This window comes from Babylonia areolata, chromosome 26, assembly GCF_041734735.1.
Source record: "Babylonia areolata isolate BAREFJ2019XMU chromosome 26, ASM4173473v1, whole genome shotgun sequence".
Classification (NCBI taxonomy): Eukaryota; Metazoa; Mollusca; class Gastropoda; order Neogastropoda; family Buccinidae; genus Babylonia; species Babylonia areolata.
Window position 1 is genome coordinate 43,188,642 of NC_134901.1, and position 25,344 is coordinate 43,213,985.

General features: G+C 47.9%; 1 protein-coding gene across 1 annotated transcript in view; it reads left to right on the forward strand.

Moving 5' to 3' along the window:
• The first annotated feature begins 24,279 nt into the window (after positions 1 to 24,279).
• Positions 24,280 to 25,344, forward strand: part of LOC143300323 (uncharacterized) — a 38,105-nt gene continuing 37,040 nt past the window's right edge. Inside the window, exon 1 of the mRNA XM_076613923.1 lies at positions 24,280 to 24,495. Coding sequence (XP_076470038.1) covers positions 24,280 to 24,495 — 216 coding nt within the window. The remainder of the gene's footprint in view (positions 24,496 to 25,344) is intronic.

Sequence of the window (25,344 nt, forward strand, 5' to 3'; positions counted from 1 at the left end):
GCCGACTACAAGGGCCCACTGCCCGTCAGTTCTTAATAATTGTCTTAATTAACCAAGTAATCACTTGGTTACATCATTGTGTGTATATCTTAATTAGTAAATTTTCCATATTGAGAACTGTGGTAATCTCAAATGATTCTTTTACAGGTGATGTCCATGTTTAATCTCTGCAGTTTGTTGTCTTGTACAAAGACCAACGTCAACAGCCAACACTCACGCATGTGTTGACAGAGAACCACTCAGATAACAGGACAGGAACAACGCCATCTTTTCCACACGTCACTTCCGTCTCTTCCCTTGACGTCACCACTGAGTTCTTCCCCTTCCCCTCTTGTCCACCCAAAGTTCTGGAGTCCCCTCAATGGCCAGTCAGCTGGTACCGTCCTCACCCCGACTCTCCCCCCCCCTACCCCCACCCCCCCCCACACACACACACAACACCTCCTCTCAATGGCCAGTCAGCTGGTACCGTCCTCACCCCGACTCTCCCCCACCCCCTACCCCCCCACACACCCCCACACACATAACACCTCCCCTCAATGGCCAGTCAGCTGGTACCGTCCTCACCCCGACTCTCCCCCACCCCCTACCCCCCCCACACACCCCCACACACACAACACCTCCCCTCAATGGCCAGTCAGCTGGTACCGTCCTCACCCCGACTCTCCCCCACCCCCTACCCCCCCCACACACCCCCACACACACAACACCTCCCCTCAATGGCCAGTCAGCTGGTATCGTCCTCACCCCGACTCCCCCCCCCCCCCACACACACACACACAACACCTCCCCTCAATGGCCAGTCAGCTGGTATCGTCCTCACCCCGACTCCCCCCACACACACACACACACAACACCTCCCCTCAATGGCCAGTCAGCTGGTATCGTTCTCACCCCGACTCTCCCCCCCCCCCCCCCACACACACACACACAACACCTCCCCTCAATGGCCAGTCAGCTGGTACCGTCCTCACCCCGACTCTCCCCCCCCACCCCCCACCCCCACACACACACACACACAACACCTCCCCTCAATGGCCAGTCAGCTGGTATCGTCCTCACCCCGACTCCCCCCACACACACACACACACAACACCTCCCCTCAATGGCCAGTCAGCTGGTATCGTCCTCACCCCGACTCTCCCCCCCCCCCACACACACACACAACACCTCCCCTCAATGGCCAGTCAGCTGGTACCGTCCTCACCCCGACTCTCCCCCCCCACGCCCCCACACACACACACAACACCTCCCCTCAATGGCCAGTCAGCTGGTACCGTCCTCACCCCGACTCTCCCCCCACCCCCACCCCCCACACAACACCTCCCCTCAATGGCCAGTCAGCTGGTACCGTCCTCACCCCGACTCTCCACCACCCCCTACCACCCCACACACCCCCACACACATAACACCTCCCCTCAATGGCCAGTCAGCTGGTACCGTCCTCACCCCGACTCTCCCCCCCCACACACCCCCCAACCCCCCCCCCCCCCCACACACACACACACACACAACACCTCCCCTCAATGGCCAGTCAGCTGGTATCGTCCTCACCCCGACTCCCCCCCCCCCCCCCCCCACACAACACCACTTCTCAATGGCCAGTCAGCTGGTACCGTGCTCCACCACCTCCACCTCCCCTCACTCCCCGGGATAAATCAGCAGCATGTGTCAACCCCCCCCCCCCCCCGTCCCCCTCCTCCACCTCCCGTCCACCCCTCCCCCCACTCCCTCCCCACCAGATCCTTACGGTCCGTGAATCTGCCCAGGGAACCCAGATCCTGTGGCCCCGTGGTCAAGTCACATTTACATTGTGATGCGCTTCACGTTCGGTCTCCGTCATGGCCGCTGAAAAGTGAATTAGTGGAGCGTTAATCTCGTTACTCAGCTGTCGGCAAAACGCTGCGGGCTGTCATGGAAGGGCTGGCGGGGTGGAAGGGAATGGGGATGGGGGGGGATGGAAAGAGCTTGTGGAGGGTCCTGAAGATTGGCACGGTGCCAGAACCTGCGTGTCTGCGATAGGAAAGGTCCCTTTCCTGAACTTCATGGTCAGGGGGCTGACGTCTTGGGAGGGGGGTGGGGGGTGGGGGGAGCAGGGGGGGGGGGTGGAGGGGGCTGTGAATTATAGTTTGAAATCATGACTCACGCTGTGCATGGGGCAGATTTATGATGGTTTCTCTCCAAGGTTTTATTTGTATTCTGTGACTCACTCGGCTTCTGCACTTCATCATTTTGTGGAGTTTGTCTTCTCTGATTTAATTGTCCGTGCATCTGGACATCTTCGAGTTTTCACCCTTTCTTTGTCTATTCACGACTGGTTTCATTTTAATGTCTGTCGGCATTGCGGTGGTATTTTAACTTGTTAGGTGTGTTCCACAACCCTGACCTTTGGCCCACCTAATATAAGTGTTGATATCCATCGTGACTTTGTTCTTTTCGTTATCAGTCCAAACGCGAAACTAGAGACTAACAAGTTGACAGTTGAGCCTGACGGGCGCAATAGCCGAGTGGTTAAAGCGTTGGACTGTCAATCTGAGGGTCCCGGGTTCGAATCACGGTGACGGCGCCTGATGGGTAAAGGGTGGAGACTTTTACGATCTCCCAGGTCAACATACGTGCAGACCTGCCAGTGCCTGAACTCCCTTCGTGTGTATATGCAAGCAGAAGATCAAATACGCACGTTAAAGATCCTGTAATCCATGTCAGCGTTCGGTGGGTTATGGAAACAAGAACATACCCAGCATGCACACTCCCGAAAACGGAGTATGGCTGCCTACATGGCGGGGTAAAAACGGTCATACACGTAAAAGCCCACTCGTGTGCATACGAGTGAACGCAGAAGAAGAAGAAGAAGACAGTTGAGCCAACAGCTAAGTGAGATGTTGTATCATGTATGGTTTCGCCACTGCAGTGGAATTCATTTACAGCTCAGTCTTTTGTAAAGGACAGTGACTCTCAAAACAGTGGGCAAGATTGCACTAGCTCTTAGTGCTTCAGCCTTGGGGGCTAGTTAGCCATTCCAACGCCGACTGTCCTAAAACCCTCTTGGTTGAGAGACTGGGAATATAACTTGGGCAAGCTAATCTCCACTATAATCAAATTCTAGCCCCGATATCTAATCAGGACAGCAGTTGCTTCCACAGCTGTTCCGATGGTCATTTTGGACACGGCTGACTATCATACACCTGTTTTGTTGTCTTGTCGGTTGTCTGTCTAACGTGTTATTGTCATTTCCTGCTGGTCCATGGTCCCTTGGCTTGCACTGGAAAAAGCACTGGGTGTGGACTTTGTCTTGTCTATTCCGGTCATTTTGTTTGTACCCGTAAAATGTATATTGATACTAGTTTTGTATGACTTGATTGTCGCGTTTGTGTGTGTGTGTGTGTGTGTCTGTGTGTCTGTCTGTCTGTGTTTACTTGCGTGCGTAAGTAAAGTGACCCAATGTATTGAGCGATGTTTAGCAGATATCTTCCATCCCATTGTGAGCAACCTTTATATTGTGACTGATCATGGGTACAGCGTAAACCGTAAATAAATACAAAATAAGAGGCTAAAGGTCAAGATCACAACATGGCATCTGATATTGACAGGAAAAGTTTTCACGTGCAAGAGAGAGGTCGCGTACACAATCTTCGTTGAATTTGTTGCAATGAGAACGAAACCTTGAAGGTCGTGCCTTTCTTTGTCATGAGTCATTTATGATAGTACAATGATTTATAGTTTGTGTGTGTGTGTGTGTGTGTGTGTGTTTGTGTGTGTGTGTGTGTGTGTGTGTGTGTGTGTGTGTGTGTGTGTGTGTGTGTGTGTGTGTGTGTGTGTGTGTGTGTGTACAAAACCATGAAGCAGTCAGCTGTGACAAGTCTGGAGAGCGAACGGGACAGGCAACTCGGGAATGTCACATCTGTCCTCACCCTTCACCCCCCCCCCAACCACTCCCCCGCCCCACCTCCTTTCCCCTACCCCCGTTCTGCCCTTCACCACGTCAACCTCCCTCCCCCGCCCCCTTCACACCCACCCACACTGCTGCCAGAGGCGACGGAGCGTGAGATCCTCATCCCTCATTAACTCCCCCCATCCCGGCCCCCCCCCGACACCTCCCCATGCCCGGTCTTCGTGCCGCAATCTGTGCACATCTTGTCATGGCGCGCTCCGGGATGACCATCTGTTGGTCTGTCACACTGACTGACCACTGCTGACCACCGACTGACTGACCACCACTGGACCCGCTGAGCTGAGCCGGACACTCTACAGGATTTAGAGGCTAAAGGGACAGGAGAGATTACTCTGAACTGTGGATGGTTGATTGATTGGACCTTTCCAGCCCGTGTCAATGGCGGTGGGGAGTCACGCGTTATCATGTATCAGTTTCAGTTTCAGTTTCAGTAGCTCAAGGAGGCGTCACTGCGTTCGGACAAATCCATATACGCTACACCACATCAGCCAAGCAGATGCCTGACCAGCAGCGTAACCCAACGCGCTTAGTCAAAAAGAACAACGTAAATGATACTGTGTGAAAAGCATCATGAAAAAACAACTCTTTTTTTTATGCACGTCGAAATAAAAGGCACGCTTGTCACTCTTCATTCTACAGCAAACATAACTATCGATTCTCGTAAGCTGTTTACAGAAACACACACACACACACACACACACACACACACACACAGAGAAGACGGGACGGGACGGGACAGTACTAACACCACAGCATAGACTTCGGGCCACGGGATGTTTTGTGGAGGGGGGTCACTTCAGTGCCTTACACCGGCGTTGGGTATCCCCCCCCCCCCCCCCCCCCTGCTGGCCTCTCACCGGATTGACCCCTGCCACAGGACAGGACACAGGACCACACCATGTCGCTTCTATCTGCTCACTACAGGAGAAGGACCGTTGATCCACATTTACGAGCAAATAACTTTCTATGACGGATTATTCATTCATACTAGTAGTATGAACAAAGAATCAAAACCCCACAGCCCGTTTATGGCCGGCCACAGGGGCAATGAATTGACACCCACTGTGTGAAGGGCTGGAAGGCGGGGCCCAGTCCTCTCCTTCCGCTGCTCTTAACCCTCCCTAACCCAAGTCAGGTGACCCATTCACGTCTGGGTGGAGGGAGAACAATGGGAAGAGAGTGCCCAAACAGGGCATGGAACCCTGATCACTGGTGAACACGGGGCAACAACGTCTAACCGATTCTGTGACGGGACCTGTTTGACTAGTTATAGTCAGGCCATGCACCTCAAAACATCACACAGCACCTCTTTGTTTAGCTATGATCAAGCCATGCCCCTCAAACAGCACAAAGCACCTCTTTGTTTAGTTATGGTCAAGCCGTGCACCTCAAACATCACACAGCACCTCTTTGTTTAGTTATGGTCAAGCCATGCCCCTCAAACATCACACAACACCTCTTTGTTTAGTTATGGTCAAGCCATGTCCTTTAAACATCACACAGCACCTCTTTGTTTAGCTATTGTCAAGCCATGCACCTCAAACACCACACAGCACCTCTTTGTTTAGCTATGGTCAAGCCATGTACCTCAAACACCACACAGCACCTCTTTGTTTAGCTATGGTCAAGCCATGCCCCTCAAACATCACACAGCACCTCTTTGTTTAGTTATGGTCAAGCCATGTCCTTTAATAATTACACAGCACCTCTTTGTTTAGCTATTGTCAAGCCATGCACCTCAAACACTACACAGCACCTCTTTGTTTAGTTATGGTCAAGCCATGTCCTTTAAACATTACACAGCACCTCCTTGTTTAGCTATTGTCAAGCCATGCACCTCAAACACCACACAGCACCTCTTTGTTTAGCTATGGTCAAGCCATGTCCCTCAAACATCACACAGCACCTCTTTGTTTAGCTATGGTCAAGCCATGTACCTCAAACATCACACAGCACCTCTTTGTTTAGCTATGGTCAAGCCATGCACCTCAAACATCACACAGCACCTCTTTGTTTAGCTATGGTCAAGCCATGTACCTCGAACACCACAGGACGTAGGGAAGCGCGCAGTGTGGTAAAAAAATGAAATCAAGTCAAAAACAAAAGTATTTATTTAGCACATTTTCAACGAAGCGTTTTAACAACAACAACAACAACAACGACGAAAACGACGACAACAACAATAACAACAGCAACAACAACAACAACGGCACCATCAGCAGCAGCAACTACAGCAAAAACAAAAAAAACAGGAGCAACCAAAGTTGACGTGAACGCTCCTGCCATGTCCTGCTATCGACTTGCACTGATTGACATGTGTGACTGCATGTGAATGTACTGCTGATGTGACTGTCACACGACCTATGTAAGCCTGGGGAGAGTGTGTGCGTGTGTGTGTGTGTGTGTGTGCGGGGGGCGGGGGGGGGGGGGGGGGGGGGGGTCAGGGGGGTGGGGGAGGGGAACCTGTTGGTTCAGGTGCCTTCATACACGCTCCCCCCCCCCCCCCACCTCCCATGCAGCCGGCTTCCAATTAAGGGATCGAGTTTCGGTAATGGGTAGGGGGAGGGGGGTGGGGGAGGCGGGAGGGGGTGACGGTGTGTGTGTGGAACAGGACGTGGTGTGTGTCGTCACTCTGGTGTTCACCCTGCCTTGTGATGCTGCTGCTGCGTGCGTGTGTGTGTGTGTGCGTACGTGCGCGCGTGCGCGCGTTTGTGCATGTGTGTGTGTGTGCGTTACTGTATTTGTGTGTGCCTGGTTGTGCCTCTGTGTGCGTGCCTGTGTGTGTGTGTGTGTGTGTGCCAGCGTGCATTTGTATGTGTGTGGCTGTGAGTATGTAACTGTGAGCGCACGTGCACGTGTGTGTGTGTCTGCGTGTATGTGTATGCATGTGTGCGTGCGGGGTGTGGGGGGTAGGGGGTGGGGGGATGATGCGCGCACGAGCGTATGTGTGTGCATGGCTGTGTGTTTCTTTGTGTGAGTATCTGTACGTGCATGCGGTGAGCGCGTGCGCGCGCGAGATCATTTGTGTAAGTTTCTGTTTTTGTGCGCACTAATATACCCTATACAGATCTCTCTCTCTCTCTCTCTCTCTTTCTCTCTCACGAGAGAGAGAGAGAGAGAGAGAGAGAGAGAATACAGCGACAGATGGGAGATACAGCAAAGAGAGACAGACTCAGGGATTTAGACACAGAGGGAGACAGAGATCGCAACGTAATTAAACTCCTGACAATAAAACTTCCCACCCCACCATCTACCACCCCCCCACACCCCCCCCCTTCAGTCACCCTCTATCACACTGTGTCCACACACAAACCATTCCATCTCCCTGTACTATACAACAGCCATTACCACCACCAGCCACCACCACCAACCACTCAGTTCAAGCCACCCCGCGCCACCCGGCAAACACCGCTACCCCACCACCCGAACACAGAACAAAGACATGGGACAACAAGTTCTAGTTCCAGCGAAGCTGCTGGTACCGATAGTACAGCTCGCTACCATTGGCTTGTGCCGCATGCTGGCTTCCGTGTGTGTGTGTGTGTGTGTGTGTGTGAGGGGGGCGGACGGAATGAGGGTGGTGGTGGACGTCAACAGTTGGCAGCGGACACACCAGATGGCCAGCGTGTTGTCGTGGCCAACAGACCGCTCTCAAACCGCCGGCACTGGCGGCGGCTCCCCTTTGATGTTGATTTCACGGACACGCCCCTCCACACCGTCACCGTCCCTCACCCCTCCGCCTCCCACTCCCCCCCCCCCCCCCCCCCCAATACTTCACTCCCATCTAGTCACCCCCATCAACAACCAGCCACCCTTCTCTTTATTTGTGTGTGTGTGTGTGTGTGTGTGTATGCGTGTGTGTGTGTGTGTGTGTGTGTTTCTCTCTCTCTTCCTCTCTCTGTGTCTGTCTTTGTGTCTGTCTGCCTCTGCCTCTGACTGCCTCTGCCTCTGACTGCTGATTCTGTGTGTCTACACTAATATATATATATATATATATATATATATATATATATATATATATATATATATATATATATATCTTTGTATATATGTGTGTGGAGATATGGGCATATGTGTGTGTGCTTGTACAAGTAAGTGTTCATCTGTGTGTGTGTGTGTGTGTGTGTGTGTGTGTGTGTGCCGTGGAAGCTGTGATACGTAGACTAGAAATGAGTGTGTGGAGGAGGGGGGTAGAGGAGGTGCAGGGTAATGTGTGTGGTGTGTGTGTGTGTGTGTTGGAGCTCATGTACGTTTATATGTATTTGACTGTGCTTTCATATCTCCTAAACTGCATGTTCGGTGCATATCTGTTATGCATGTGTGGGTGTATATGTGAATGTGTGTCTTCATGTTTTACATCTATTTGCTTATTTATCATCTTTCTTTTTTTTTCTTTTTTTTACTATATAGTTATTATTTATTTATTTCTTTGTGTAAGCTTATCTATCATTTATTCACCTTTTTTTTTCTTTTTTTTTCCTCAAGGCCTGACTAAGCGCGTTGGGTTACGCTGCTAGCAGGTCAGGCATCTGCTTGGCAGATGTGGTGTAGCGTATATGGATTTGTCCGAACGCAGTGACGCCTCCTTGAGCTACTGAAACTGAAACTGTGTGTCTGTCTGTCTGTCTTCCCCCCCTTTCCCTCTCCCTTTCTCCCCCCCCCCTCTCTCTCTCTCTGTGTCTCTCTCTCATGGGTGTGCCATTGCAGGGTCGTCAGGACTGTGTAACAACTTCCCCTGTTCAGTTTGACCCCGGATATAAAAGCTGTGGGGTATGTTCGTAATTCACGTGGTGTCTACCACGGTCATAATGAATAGAGATGTAGAGTATGTCCGTGGTTGTCTTCAAGTGGGTGTCAGCTGAACACCTGGACAGTTCCAAGGAGGCGTCAAAGCGTGCAGATTGTTCCATACCCGACACTATACACTGTTAGGCCGTCAGCCAACAGGCTGTTACACTCCACTGTTTGTCTTTCCCTCTGTGCCACACCCCGTTCTCTGAAGTCCGCCCCCCCCCCCAAAGACCCCTCCCCGGGAGTTTTTCAGCACAGCGTGACACTGACATGGGGCAGCTCAGTGATAGTGTAGCACTGACCATGACACTGAACAGCTCAGTGACAGTGTAGCACTGACCATGACACTGAACAGCTCAGTGATAGTGTAGCACTGACCATGACACTGAACAGCTCAGTGACAGTGCAGCACTGACCATGACACTAAACAACTCAGTCATAGTGTAGCACTGACCATGACACTGAACAGCTCAGTGATGGTGTAGCACTGACCATGACACTGAACAGCTCAGTGACGGTGTAGTGTAGCACTGACCATGACACTGAACAGCTCAGTGATAGTGTAGCACTGACCATGACACTGAACAGCTCAGTGACGGTGTAGTGTAGCACTGACCATGACACTGAACAGCTCAGTGACGGTGTAGCACTGACTATGACAGAACAACTCAGTGATAGTGTAGCACTGACCATGACACTGAACAACTCAGTGATAGTGTAGCACTGACCATGACACTGAACAGCTCAGTGACGGTGTAGTGTAGCACTGACCATGACACTGAACAACTCAGTCATAGTGTAGCACTGACCATGACACTGAACAACTCGGTGACGGTGTAGCACTGACCATGACACTGAACAACTCGGTGATAGTGTAGCACTGACCATGACACTGAACAGCTCAGTGATAGTGTAGCACTGACTATGACACTAAACAGCCCAGTGACGGTGTAGCACTGACCATGACACTGAACAGCTCAGTGATAGTGTAGCACTGACCATGACACAGAACAACTCAGTCATAGTGTAGCACTGACCATGACACTGAACAGCTCAGTGATAGTGTAGCACTGACCATGACACTGAACAGCTCAGTGACAGTGTAGCACTGACCATGACACTAAACAACTCAGTGATAGTGTAGCACTGACCATGACACAGAACAACTCAGTGACGGTGTAGAACTGACCATGACACAGAACAACTCAGTGATAGTGTAGCACTGACCATGACACTGAACAACTCAGTGACGGTGTAGCACTGACCATGACACTGAACAGCTCAGTGACGGTGTAGCACTGACCATGACACTGAACAACTCAGTGATAGTGTAGCACTGACCATGACACTGAACAACTCAGTGATAGTGTAGCACTGACCATGACACAGAACAACTCAGTGATGGTGTAGCACTGACCATGACACTGAACAGCTCAGTGATAGTGTAGCACTGACCATGACACTGAACAGCTCAGTGATCGTGTAGCACTGACCATGACACTGAACAACTCAGTGATAGTGTAGCACTGACCATGACACAGAACAGCTCAGTGACGGTGTAGCACTGACCATGACACTGAAGAACTCAGTGACGGTGTAGTGTAGCACTGACCATGACACTGAACAGCTCAGTGATAGTGTAGCACTGACCATGACACTGAACAGCTCAGTGACGGTGTAGCACTAACCATGACACTGAACAACTCGGTGATAGTGTAGCACTGACCATGACACTGAACAGCTCAGTGATAGTGTAGCACTGACCATGACACTGAACAGCTCAGTGACGGTGTAGTGTAGCACTGACCATGACACTGAACAGCTCAGTGACGGTGTAGCACTGACCATGACACTGAACAACTCAGTGATAGTGTAGCACTGACCATGACACTGAACAGCTCAGTGACGGTGTAGCACTGACTGTGACACTGAACAGCTCAGTGATAGTGTAGTGTAGCACTGACCATGACACTAAACAGCCCAGTGACGGTGTAGCACTGACCATGACACTGAACAGCTCAGTGACGGTGTAGCACTGACTGTGACACTGACATGGGATAAATCAGTGTGAGTGTGGGATACAGTGACAGAGCCCTTTACACTTCACCATCGCCTGATACGTCTGATCCTGTCTGTGGGGTTATCGTTCTTCTCTCGGTGTGGCGCTGCACACAATGTTCACTCACTCAGTACGGCCAGTCCTCTCTTCTCCTCTACATAGACCCCTCGGATGTCCAGTGGGTGTCTGAATGACCCAACCTTTAGCTTCCGTCGTCAGAATTGTGGTATTCTTTGTCAACATTCACTTCTTCAGTATAAGAGCCTTCTGCTTGCAATATTTTGATGGTGGTAATTGGGGTGAAACGCCGTTAACGTCGTCTCTTTCGCCGTTCGTATGGAGAGAGTTAAAACAATTTGCGGTGAACAGGAAATGTGACCGAACATTAAAAAAATAAACACCCATACAGATCACTGAAAGAACAAAGTAAAAACTACAGAAAGTGGACACAATGCTGTCCATGAACTCACCCACACACAAGAGACAAAAACAACAGGAAATCGACAATGGCGCACGGCCATTTTTGTCAGAGGACTGAATAATGGGCAGACGAAAAAGACGGCATCACAAGAAATATGCTGCCCTCCTCTTCCTTCAGACAGAACAATGATGTTTATTTCCCCCTGCCTCTTCCATGTTAACGACAAGGCTTTCTTTTTATACCGCCTATATAATTTGCAACAGCGTTGGGTTTTTTGGTGGGTTTTTTTTTTCGGATTCGGTTAGAGCAAGATAGACCATCAGACGGGTGTTTCTTTGTTGCATGTTGGAATTCTGAAAGGAGACCCAGGGAAACGACTGGGGGAAACGACACGGGGCCACAACCAACATGGCTTCGGCGGGAAAAAATGGCCGCGCCATGCGGGTAGCTGACTAACTTGATCAGGTGACATGCACGTTGTCTTTCCCGCAAACTGAGCAGAACTGTGGCCATTTGGCTTCCTCGTGTTTTTTTTATGTATGTTTTTTGTTTTTTGTTTGTTTGTTTGTTTTCTTTGTTTTTCTGGGTTTTTTTTTTCCCCAACCAGCTCTCAGCCTTTGCCTTTCCTTTGCGAACCAGCTGTCAACCTAAGAACTTGCCTCAACCAGGCCTCTACCCTTCTGGTGAGGAGGTCTGGTCAGGAGTAGACGCATTGCGTGGTGGACATGGCGGGAATGCGGGCTGGTAAAGGTGATTGTAGCCACCTTTATGCCGACAGACATGGGAAGATGTGCTGCCAGTAGGAAGGGACTCGTGGCGGGGAAGATTAGAGAAAGAGGGGGGGGGGGGACATAATGATGATGATGCTGGTAGCTGACGGAGCGACGAGTGGTGGTGTGTGCCTGGTCTTCTTCAAGAAGTCACTGCTGTCAAGTCAACGAGGATGCGTTCCGTGGATTGAGAGATGGGCATTCAAGAGAGTCTCTGTCTCTGTTTCACTTCTCTTTGTCTCTCTCTGTCCCTCTCTTGTGCGGGCCCATCGCCTCAGTCGTTACAACGATTCCCGAGGAAGACCCCCGCCAATGATTGTCAAATTTACCAGATGGTCAGATAAAATGTCAGTTCTGACGACAGGAAAGGCGGCCCTGAGGAGAAAGAATATCACGGTTGCTGGAGACTTGACAGATAGACAACGAGAGACAATACAAGAACACAAACGACGAGGCATGCATGCCTACTACAGAGGGAACCGTCTGGTGGTGGAGGAAGCAAGCAGAAGACGTGGTGACAGCCGCTGGCAGCAGCAGCAAGGTGTGGATGCAAAGGACCAGCGTTCCAGCTACCGCAACACCACGGCACGTAGCAGACAGGGAGAGGACCACTACCGGTGGAGGCAGGATGTCCGGCACGCCACAGTCAACGACTACGATGACGGGTATCCCTACTACAGCGACTTCGGAGACGGTGCTTGGGGTGACGGTCAGGAGTGGTATACCAGCCAGCAGCAGTACCAGGCGTACCCCCACTGGTTGTCGTCAATGCAGGCCTTTCCACCCGTTGCATCAAGGCCCCGCACTGTGACCAGCCTGACGACCTCACAGTATGACAGCACAGCCAGCGGACAGACAGGTGGTTCTCACCAGACAAAGGTACAGTGTGACAATACAGACAGTGGACAGACAGGTGGTTCTCACCAGACACAGGTACTGTGTGACAATACAGACAGTGGACAGACAGGTGGTTCTCACCAGACAAAGGTACAGTGTGACAGTACAGACAGTGGACAGACAGGTGGTTCTCACCAGACACAGGTACTGTGTGACAATACAGACAGTGGACAGACAGGTGGTTCTCACCAGACAAAGGTACAGTGTGACAATACAGACAGTGGACAGACAGGTGGTTCTCACCAGACACAGGTACTGTGTGACAATACAGACAGTGGACAGACAGGTGGTTCTCACCAGACACAGGTACTGTGTGACAATACAGATCATACAAACAGCAGACAGACAAACAATCCTGTCCAAGAAGATTCCAGGTATGACGACACTAACAGACAGAAAGATATCTTACATACATCTGAACCGTCAGTTAACCCCACAACTGAAACTACAGAGCAGACGACGAGTACTGACACACAGGGTGAAGGACAAGACAAACAAGACGACGAGGACGCAACACAGGCAGCACCACATAAGGAGGGAGCCTGCAAAGCTGGCACAGAGAATGACAATTTACAGACTGTACAAGACTCTGACGTGAGTGTACCTAACACTGATGTTTGTGCACACGATGGTGCATATGCAACTGAAGAAGACACACAGTATCGTAAAGATCGCAATACAGACAGTACAGCAGACAGTACAGAAATCAATCACAAAACAAACAGTTCCCGTCCGCAGAATGACTGCGTTGACATGATTTCGGAACAGGGCAGCACCACAGATCACAGACAGACAGATGACAGGACAGAATCAGCTGACAAACATAAACATGACCCTGCACTGGTGACACACACTGAAAAACAAACCACCCCACATAGTGACGTCATGACAAACTCTGCAGGCGAAGCGAAGCAGGCATCAGGGACGGCACGCAGAACAACACGTGCACAGTCCACAAAGACCAGAAGTCATTCTTGCACAAGCGGCACACCCAAACGCCAGTCCACACTTCATGAAACCACAGCCAGACACACACACAGGCAAGAGAACAACAAATAGGGATTCGGCCAGGCCTGTGTCGACAGAAATTTAAAATTTGTCACTTATAATATTGAAGGTTTATCACTTGTATATGATACTGATGTAAGATCTTATCTTTGTACTTTTGATTTCTGTCTTTTGGTTGAAACATTTGCGACAAAGTTCCCATCTCAATTATTTCCTGAGCATGACGTTTTTATTACTCCAGGAGTTCGTTTATCTGAGGGAGTAACTGCGCGTTTATCTGGTGGCCTGACACTGCTTGTGAAAAAGGAACTGTCTAAATATATAGAAAAAATATATGTAGAATATGACAATATTGTTGTTGTGAAAATATCACGCGAACTTTTTGCTTATGACTCGCCAGTCCTTTTGATCGGTTTGTATTTACCGCCCAGTTCATCTGATTACTATCGTGACACTGATATCAATAATGGGGTTGCAATCTTAGAACAATGTATAATGGACCTCACTGAAGCGTACGGTGATTGTCCATTTTTGCTGATGGGAGATTTCAACTCGCGTACAGGAGGAAAGAACATATGCAATGACAGCGTCAACCTTGGTATGGACCCCTTAGATGACGATGATGGAGAGACGACACGAACATCCAAGGACAAAGTTTGTAATGATTTTGGAAAGTATTTGTTAAATTTGTGTAAATGCTTTGATTTATGTATACTTAATGGCAGTATTGAAGGTGATGTTGATTTCGGTAACTACACATACATCTCACCGAGTGGATGTAGTGTTGTTGATTACTTTATTGTTTCCCATACCTTGCTAAAATTATGTAAACAGTTGAACGTATCACCAAGAATTGAGTCGAAACACATGCCTGTTGAACTTTATTGTGGAAATGTTACTTTTGAAACCGAGCAAAATGTGACAGCAAATGTTATAAGAATTGAAAAACTGAGATGGGATCCCGAAAAAGTAAACGACTTCCTTGGTAAATTGTCTGAAGCTGAATTCAAGAACAACTTGGAAAAGGCTACAAATCTAATTAACACTGATGTTAATGAAGCAATTAGTTGTGTTAACAAAGCATTGTATAATGCAAGCTCCTGTATGAAAAAAATAATCACTGTGGGGAGAGAAAAAACAGACTCTTGGTTTGATTCTGAGTGCAAAGACTCAAAACGCGAACTCCGCCGAGATTTGCGTAAGTTGTATAACGTTAAAACAGCATGTAACAAGGCCAGAGCAAGAAGCGGTGGGAGGGAACACCAAGTTGGAGATGGCGGTAGCGAGGACAGCGTGCAGTTAGATGAGGAAAAAAGAGTGAGGGAACAATACAATCAAAAGCGAAGGGAATATAAAGAACTGTTAAGGATAAAGCGAAAGGCCCATCGTGAAAAAGTTGTGAAATCATTACATGAAAATATCAGTAATTCAAAAGAATTTTGGGGCAAGATAAAATCCTTCACAAATAAAGCTACGATAAGTAATTCTATCAGCAAGGACGAATGGTTCCAGCACTTCTCTGAAATCTTCCAATCAGATGTTTGTCAGGAAGTTGTAAATGAAAATGTTTTAAATCAGCCAGAAACACAACCTGGTAATGAACATGACCAGTATGATACTGATGTTCTTGAAAAAGACATAACTGAAGGCGAAGTATTCGCAGCTATTCGTGCTCTGAAAAACGGAAAAGCTGCAGGCCCCGATGGCATAATAGGGGAGGTTTTCAAACACGCAGCTCTTGTTATTGTGCCATTTCTGGTTATACTTTTCAACAAACTGTTCACCTCAGGTATATATCCATCCCAGTGGACAGAAGCGGTTATTCAGCCACTTCACAAGAAAGGTGATAAGAACTCTCCCGACAATTATAGGGGTATATCCCTTTTGAATGTTTGCAGTAAACTTTATAGCCACATTTTAAACCAACGACTTAGTAAGTGGATTGAAGAGAACAGTGTTATAAATGAAAGTCAGGCAGGTTTTAGGAAGAAATACAGTACAATCGATCATGTCTTTACTCTGTTTGCATTGGTTCAAAAACAACTGTCTTATCATAAGAAATTATATGTCGCATTCATAGATTTTAGAAAAGCATTTGATTCAGTTGTACGAATAAATTTGTGGAATGTCCTTAAAAAAAGAGGTATACACGGAAAAATGTATAATGCAATAACTAGCATGTATCATGTTGTGAAAGCCAGAGTTAGAGCAGGCGGTGAATTAAGTAATGCTTTCATGTGTCCCACAGGCCTTAAACAAGGTGAAGTGTGCAGTCCTGTCTTATTTTCTTTATTTATCAACGAACTAGCATCTGAGATTATTAACAAAGGAAAGCATGGTGTTCAGCTGATACCTGATGTACTAGAAATACTTATTCTTATGTTTGCTGATGACATAAAATCTCCTGACGTACCTGACCATGACACTGACGCAAATCAGTACTGATGTGACTAGTACATGAATGGCATGAATCTGGTGAGTTGTGGAACATTGAACCAATTACTCGCCTAACGTGTGTCTGGGTTTCGTTTCTACTGGTGGGTGCTAGCACACAATGTAACAGTGGCAGTTTTCTCACTTAAAAGCCAGATGTCAGTGTGTTGAAATGACCAACTTTAGCTGTCGTCATTTGTTCATGTCAAAACTACCTTATTAGCCATCAGCTTGACATATATGGTGGCATTGGGAGAAAACGGGTAACGGTCTCTTTCAAGGTTTTCCGTCATGGTGAAAATAAAAATATTTTTTTAACAATTGACGCGAACATTCAAAAACTAAACCCCATACAGATTCTGAAGCAAATAAGTAAATACAGAAAGTGGACACATTGCGTCCTAAACTTCTCTCAATCAAAATGATAGAACACCAAAATGCAATGGGCATGGGCCAGTTTTTGTCAAATGAATAATGAACGAGGGCATCAAAGTATGCTGCTCCTAAGAAGACAAAATTCCCGACCTCCAGTTAACGAAAGCATTTCTTTTTTTATACCGCCATATAATTGGGGCAACACTGTTGTTTCTTGTTTTATTTTTTTCAGGAGGTTAGGGAAGATAGATCAGAGGGGTGGATTGAAAGAATTCTAAGAACCGGAAAACGACTGGGAAACGAACACAACAAACATGGCTTCGGAAAACAAGACCGGCCACGGAGCGTTTGTCTGACATACGTGTCTTTAACTAAAGTAGTCATTTGCTATCCTCTATTTTTTTTGATTTGTATTTTCAGTTTGTATTAGTTTTCTTTGTTTTCGGTTGTTGTCCACAACCATCTCACCTTTGCGTTTTTTGACGAAATGTAACCAGATTGCCTCAACAGCTCTTCCTTTTTGGATTTCAGAGAAACGAATTCCTTTGGTGACATCAATGCCTGATAAGTGATGTAGACCAACTTATGCCGACTAAATTGAAATGTGCTTGCCTTAGGAAGACTGTGCGTTGAAGATAAAAGATTGAGTGGTTATGCGTTGGGTACTAAAAGCTTTGAATGTCGTTGCTTAATACGGATGTTGTGTTGCGCCTGGCTTTAACCTGTGACCAACAACGAATTGGTCCGTGATGGAATGGCCATTTCAAGAGAGTCTCTGTTCAGTGTTCAGTGTTCAGTGTTCTCTGTCCCTCTCTGTCTGTCTGTCTGTCTTTGTCTCTGTCTCCTTTCTCTCCGCCTCTCTATGTCCCTCTGTATCTCTCTGTCTGACTCTGTCTCCTTTCTCTCTGTCTCTGTCCCCTTGTCTCTGTCTGTCTGTCTAATGCAAGACTGTTTTGAGTTGTTCTTGTTTTGAACTGGTCTTTGCCATGCAAGACAATTGAAGAGAAGAATATTTGATCATGACAAAATTTACCACTATTAAAGCTCATGGACTAGAAAAGAAGTAGCAGTACAGAATAGATGTTTGGATACAAAATGTACAAACATGAATGTAATGTTGCATCAATGTCACTGGGTATGGGAGACTGAGAAAAGAATTAAAGTCATGGAAATGAGGTGTTATCGCAAGATGCTCAGCATCAGATGCACAGACCATAACATATCACCAACGAACAAAATTAAAGCCATGGAAATGAGGTGTTATCGCAAGATGCTCAGCACACACCACAGGACCACAGCACATACAACAGGACCACAGCACACACACCACAGCACACACCACAGGACCACAGCACACACCACAGGACCACAGCACACACACCACAGCACACACCACAGGACCACAGCACACACACCACAGCACACACCACAGGACCACAGCACACACCACAGGACCACAGCACACATACCACAGGACCACAGCACATCACAAGACCTCAGCACACACCACAGCACACATGACAGGACCACAGCACACACCACAGGACCACAGCACACACCACAGGACCACAGTGCACACCACAGGAGAACAAAACCTGTGCCAGGCGTGGACGATAAAACTGAGATCCATCCACAATACTTAAAGGTTCCATCCACAATACTGAAAGGTTCGTCCCAAATTCACTTCCGGCTAGTTCCCCTTATTTTCTCACTTTCGCTTTGTGCGAATTTCGGGGAATTGTTCCTCTGTTGTTCCTGCCTCCCTCCCCAGAGAGAGAGAGAGAGAGAGAGAGAGAGAGAGAGAAAGAGAGAGAGATCTTCAAGGTCGCATCTGCCCGGACACGGTTCCGCAAATCACTCGCGGCTCCCCCTGCACGCGCTCCTCCGCGCGCACCCCAATTTGGGGCACGTGCACGTGATAGGGTCATTTGCATACAAGAGCGCGTGCGGGACCGGAAGAGGCGCAAAAGGGCGAAAGAGGAGCCATGGCGTCACGTGACCGGGGTGTCACAGAACGTCACCGGAACCCCGGAACGTGAGGACCGCAAGTGTGGAACAGTTTGGGGGGGGGGGGGGGGGGGGGGGGGGGGGGGGCACGCTGCAACAGCCCGGCGTGTTGAGACCTACCTCTGTGAGGTAACGGCTATATTGTTGTTGAGGGAACAGTAGTACCTCTGTGAGGTCAGAGCTACATTGTTGTTGAGGGAACAGTTCTACCTCTGTGAGGTAACGGCTATATTGTTGTTGAAGGAACAGTAGTACCTCTGTGAGGTCAGAGCTACATTGTTGTTGAGGGAACAGTACTACCTCTGTGAGGTCAGGGCTACATTGCTGTTGAGGGAACAGTTCTACCTCTGTGAGGTCAGGGCTATATTGTTGAGGAAACAGTTCTACCTCTGTGAGGTCAGGGCTATATTGTTGAGGGAACAGTACTACTCTGTGAGGTCAGGGCTACATTGTTGTTGAGGGAACAGTACTACCTCTGTGAGGTCAGGGCTATATTGTTGTTGAGGGAACAGTACTACCTCTGTGAGGTCAGGGCTATATTGTTGTTGAGGGAACAGTACTACCTCTGTGAGGTCAGGGCTATATTGTTGTTGAGGGAACAGTACTACCTCTGTGAGGTCAGGGCTACATTGTTGTTGAGGGAACAGTACTACCTCTGTGAGGTCAGGGCTACATTGTTGTTGAGGGAACAGTACTACCTCTGTGAGGTCAGGGCTATATTGTTGTTGAGGGAACAGTACTACGTCTGTGAGGTCAGGGCTACATTGCTGTTGAGGGAACAGTACTACCTCTGTGAGGTCAGGGCTATATTGCTGTTGAGGGAACAGTACTACCTCTGTGAGGTCAGGGCTACATTGCTGTTGAGGGAACAGTACTACCTCTGTGAGTTCAGGGCTATATTGTTGTTGAGGGAACAGTACTACCTCTGTGAGGTCAGGACTATATTGTTGAGGGAACATATCTCTGTGAGTTCACGGCTATATTGTTGTTGAGGGAACAGTACTACCTCTGTGAGGTCAGGGCTATATTGTTGTTGAGGGAACAGTACTACCTCTGTGAGGTCATGGCTATATCGTTGAGGGAACAGTACTACCTTCGTCAAGTAACGGCTATGCTGTTGAAGGAGCAGTCATCATTTACCTCTGTCGAGCACTCAGAACCAGAGTCGTGTTGTATGAACCATCATAGCAAAAGCTCGTGACCAACGTTCCCAAGTCTATGATGTGAGCGTCAAGGTGGGAACATTGTTATTTCAGCAAATTGTTCGTGCAAGCCGACCCAGCCGCCCGCTGTCATTTCATCCCATCGGTGGCCGGCCTTCATGACAAAACGGCGGCCATACAGGATAAGAAGCCGGGTAGAGACACCCCAGGGGTGGCCAGGATGGTTGGTGAGAGGACAAAGGGGTGCCGTGTGTGGGGGGGGGGGGGGGAGGTGGGGGTGGGTGGTGGGAGGGGGAGGAGGTGGTAGGGGTCTCCAACAAGTTGTTGTTCAAGGCCCACACACACCGCACGCTCCAGCCTCGTGTCGCGTCGTGACGAGGGCGTGTGGCTTTCTCTGCACACGTAGGGCAGCGGCCTGTCGCATCTGTTCGGGTTGAGGCCACACACACACACACACACACACACACACACACACGTGTCCGCGCGCACGCACACACATACATGTGAGCAAACACGTACATGCGCGTGCGCGCGAACACACACTTACACTGCGTATACATTCACATTCACAGTGTATGTGTGTGACCGTTCGCGCGCACGTGTGTGTGTGTGTGTGTGTGTGTGTGTGTGTGTGTGTGTGTGTGTGTGTGTGTGTGTGTGTGTGTGTGTGTGTGTGTGTACACGGATCTGAGTCCACAACAAACGCTTTGTGTCAGCGCCTTAGATGTGTGACAGTTTTCTATTGAAGTATCATGCAAGGGGTCGCAGTATTTGTTGGGGTTCAATAGTGTGTCATATCATGCTATTAACGTTGTTGTGCTTTGCGTTGCATCATGTTCTGTTTTATTATATTCTATGACTGGTCTCCCCTTCCTTATACACTGATGATCAGCAACCTCTATCTACCAGAAGACTTTCAGCTGTTGTGTGATCCTTTCCAATCATTTAGGCCGCCACACTCCGTTTTCTGTGGTATGACTTTGTTTTCAAACACCTGGGGAAGGTTTAAGGCATTTCGCTTCCTTGATTTGAAAGAAAGGCTCTAACCCTGGACTCCGGGCTATATGCAGTGTTCATTTGGTGCCAAAGACTACCATGTAGGTCTCCTTTTTCAATGCCACACTTACCATGAAGTCAGAGTTGATATTCTAAAGTGCAAAATCCAAAACGTCTACTGCTTTGTGTTTTAGTCGCCATTTGCATTCCGGAAAAAAAGCAAACAGCACAAGGTGCAGAATCTTTTATTTCTCCATGGAACTTCAGGATTACTGACTTTAATGACCCAACACAGAATCTTAACTCACTCAGTACGGCCAGTCCTCTCTTCTCCTCTACACAGACCCCTCGGATGTCCAGTGGGTGTCTGAATGACCCAGCCTTTAGCTTCCGTCGTCAGAATTGTGGTATTCTTTGTCAACATTCACCTCTTCAGTATAAGAGCCTTCCGCATGCAATATTTTGATGGTGGTAATTGGGGTGAAACGCTGTTAACGTCGTCTCTTTCGCCGTTCGTATGGAGAGAGTTAATCATAAATGCTTCAGATATAATAATCCTATGAGTCCTCTAAACACGAGAACGTAGGAATCAGACTATAAGATGAAATGAGTTATAACACGAAACATGGTCGTCACAGAAAAGAAGTGGAACGACAGTCAATGTTACCTCCCCTGAACACTAGGCTCAAGAATTCAAACTGAAGCAATGGGACTGACCCTGGAAACAACGAAAGACAACTCCAATGAAACCATCAGATACATTCCCACCTTCCCTCAATGCAGGGGTAATGCCTAATTTCAGAGCACACGAAAACCCTCAAACCCACAACATGATGCAGTGAAGGAACCAGAAGGCAGCTGTCCAGGACACGGAAGATGACGGATGGGACAAGCAGAAGACACCATTCGACTTACAAGCCAGCTACAAGACCTGAAAGAAACAAAAGAATGGGAAGATTCCCCAGAACACCTCAAACACATCCTCAACACGGTCTTTTCTCTCATTCTGGGAAGACATTGTCGGGAATGGCCAGAGGGCAGAACTGGTGCAGAGGTAAATCTACTTATAGAAGAAAACAGCAAAGAAGACATCACCGAACGTACAGACAGTTCAGCCACCAAAGATCAGTTAGGATAGTGACAGGTTGAGAAACAGTGGAAATTAATCAGTTAGGATAGTGACAGGCTGAGAAACAGTGGAAATTAATCAGTTAGGATAGTGACAGGTTGAGAAACAGTGGAAATTAATCAGTTAGGATAGTGACAGGCTGAGAAACAGTGGAAATTAATCAGTTAGGATAGTGACAAGCTGAGAAACAGTGGAAATTAATCAGTTAGTTTCAGTTTCAGTTTCAGTAGCTCAAGGAGGCGTCACTGCGTTCGGACAAATCCATATACGCTACACGACATCTGCCAAGCAGATGCCTGACCAGCAGCATAATCCAACGCGCTTAGTCAAATCAGTTAGGATAGTGTCAGGTTGAGAAACAGTGGAAATTAATCAGTTAGGATAGTGACAGGTTGAGAAACAGTGGAAATTAATCAGTTAGGATAGTGACAAGCTGAGAAATAGTGGAAATTAATCAGTTAGTTTCAGTTTCAGTTTCAGTAGCTCAAGGAGGCGTCACTGCGTTCGGACAAATCCATATACGCTACACGACATCTGCCAAGCAGATGCCTGACCAGCAGCGTAACCCAGCGCGCTTAGTCAAATCAGTTAGGATAGGTTGAGAAATAGTGGAAAAGTAATCAGTTAGGATAGTGACAGGTTAAGAAATAGTGGGAAAGCAATCAGTTAGGATAGTGACAGGTTGAGAAACAGTGGAAAAGTAATCAGTTAGGATAGTAACAGGTTAAGAAACAGTTGGAAAGCAATCAGTTAGGATAGTGACAGGTTGAGAAACAGTGGAAATTAATCAGTTAGGATAGTGACAAGCTGAGAAACAGTGGAAATTAATCAGTTAGGATAGTGACAGGTTGAGAAACAGTGGAAATTAATCAGTTAGGATAGTGTCAGGTTGAGAAACAGTGGAAATTAATCAGTTAGGATAGTGACAGGTTGAGAAATGTGGTGTACGTATGCTCTACAACTTTTAAAAGTGTGGGTTACTTTAATCTTTGTCTGACAACTGTCAGTAGCTTTGATGAAGAAAGAAAGAAAGAAAGAAAGAAAGAAAGGAAAACGAACAAGAAACGCCGTTGATGATGGCATTGATGACGGTGATGATGAAGATGGTGACACAAATGACGATCACATCTGTCAGCGGACACAACAGAAACCATCCTCTGTCCCTCACAACAGTTGGTGGCGGTGTTCAGTGACAGGAGGGCCAGTCCTGCCGCCAGGTGGCGCTGTGTGACCGTGACAGCTCATTAGCCAATCACCACCAGCATGGAAGGGGGTGGGGGGGGGGGAGGGGGTACATAGGGGAGGGGGACGGGGGGGGGGGGGGGGGAAACGGCTGCTTTGCTGTGCCAGGTCAGATTATCCCCCTTCAGTCCTTCTCATCCCTCCTCCTGGTCTCTGTTGACAACGTCACAACACAGCTTCCACCGCTGGCTTTTGTCGGTTTGTCTGTCACTGTGTTTGTCTGTTCGTTTGTTTGACCGTCTACCCTCCCCCCCCCCTCTCTCTCTCTTTGTCTGTCTCTCCGTCTCTCTCTCCCTCCCTTGTAATCTCTTTCCATCCTCCCCTGAACCTCAACCTGAAGAGATTATTCACATTGTTTCTCATCAGCGCCGCTGTAATTTGTAAGAGACAGAATAATACAAGTCATATGTCTTCTTTCTTTCTTTCTTTTTTTTTTTCACTCTTCTTTGCCATGATTGTTTGTGTGTACCGTTGCTGAACAAATACAGGCCATGGTGTGCAAGCTGTGGGATTAAGAGGAATCAACCAAGGTTCAAAATCTTGTTTTCTACCAGTCAGCTTGTGGTATTACGAATCTTTAATCTCGTTGGAGCAAAAGGTTGAAATAGTTGTTGGATGATCTATCTATATAATTATGTTCCTGCCCCCATCCATTCCCTGTAATTTAATTTCTTTTCACAAAGCTTTCCACTCAGACTTCACAGGACGCACACGGGAGGCGAGGTCCGTCATAAAAAAAAAAGAAAAAAAAGAAAAAAGAAAACGAGAGACATAAACAACTGCGCAAACAAAGAATGATTTTCGGTCCCTGACAATCCGCTCCCCCAAAGTAATCATCCTAAAACGCCCTGTCTCCTTTCATTCTAGCCTGGGCATCGTCTTCTCCTTCATCAAATGAACCAACGTGCCTGAATAAATAGCATTACATTCACCACCACCCCCCAACCCCCACCCACCCGCCGCCCAATCACAGACCCCCTCCCTCCCTGCCCCTGTTGTGAAAGCCAAAGCAAATCCCCTCCGGCTTCTTGCCGAAATGTGGCGGAGAGGGGAAGAGGCACGGAGACACGGGGGCCGGGGAACTGATTTGGGTATGATTCATTTAGAAGACGCTGCCGCAGCTACATTAGCGCCACCTCAACTCCTCTCCTGGCAGAGCAGATTAATTCTCTCCCCTTACGACCAACGTGACTCACGAGCCAAAGATCTCTTCCGCTTCATTGGCTGCACTGCCATGACGTCACTGGCCACGGTAAAGGGGGGGGGGGTGAGGGTGGAGGGTTAGTGGTGACCCAATACCAGAAGTTTGACGTCAGTTTAATGGACTTCTGGGGATGTCTTTGTTTGAGAAAGAGAGAGAGAGAGAGAGAGAGAGAAGTCACCAAGCTATGATGGTCAGACTTCGCAGTCTCAATGGTTTCAAAGGATTTCATTAAATTAATTCCCGGGACAGAAATCCGGCAGTCAATCAACTGTCAAGCAGGAAAACCCCATTCTCTGTTGAAGGTTTTGTTCCTCGAAGGCTACTTTCAGACAAGTAAGGATCGTTTTTTGTCTTGACAGTGGCATTACGGGGTGCATTTCGTATGGTAAAAGCTCAGCGTTCAAAGCAGGCCATAAAAAAGGCGAAAAACGTCGAAAAACTGACAGCAGCAGCAACAACAAAAAAATGGAATTGGAAATAAAATAAATTACTGAATGCAAACTGGCTCGTATACTCTGGTGTAAACAGTACTTAATCCCAAGTCATTATCAACGCGACAAGAACAGAACAGTGCAGAATGCACATCAAGGTAAGATACAGTTTGTTGAATCCTCCAAAGGAAAAATATTAAAAAACAAACAAACAAAAACTGGAAGGAAAAATGTGTGTTGCGATAGATCTCCCTTTTGTCTTTTCTTCCTTCTTGAAAACACGTTCCATTTCACGCACGTCTGCACATGAATTCCTTCAATCTACAAATACACCAACAACTGTGATTTTCCGTTTATGAAAAGTATTCATCGAAGAACAGTGATTTTGCGCTCCGAAACGTGTAGGAAATGAGAGACTTGGGTTTCAGTCTTCGCTTCCGCTTCACCAAAAGTGACCTGGGTGCAA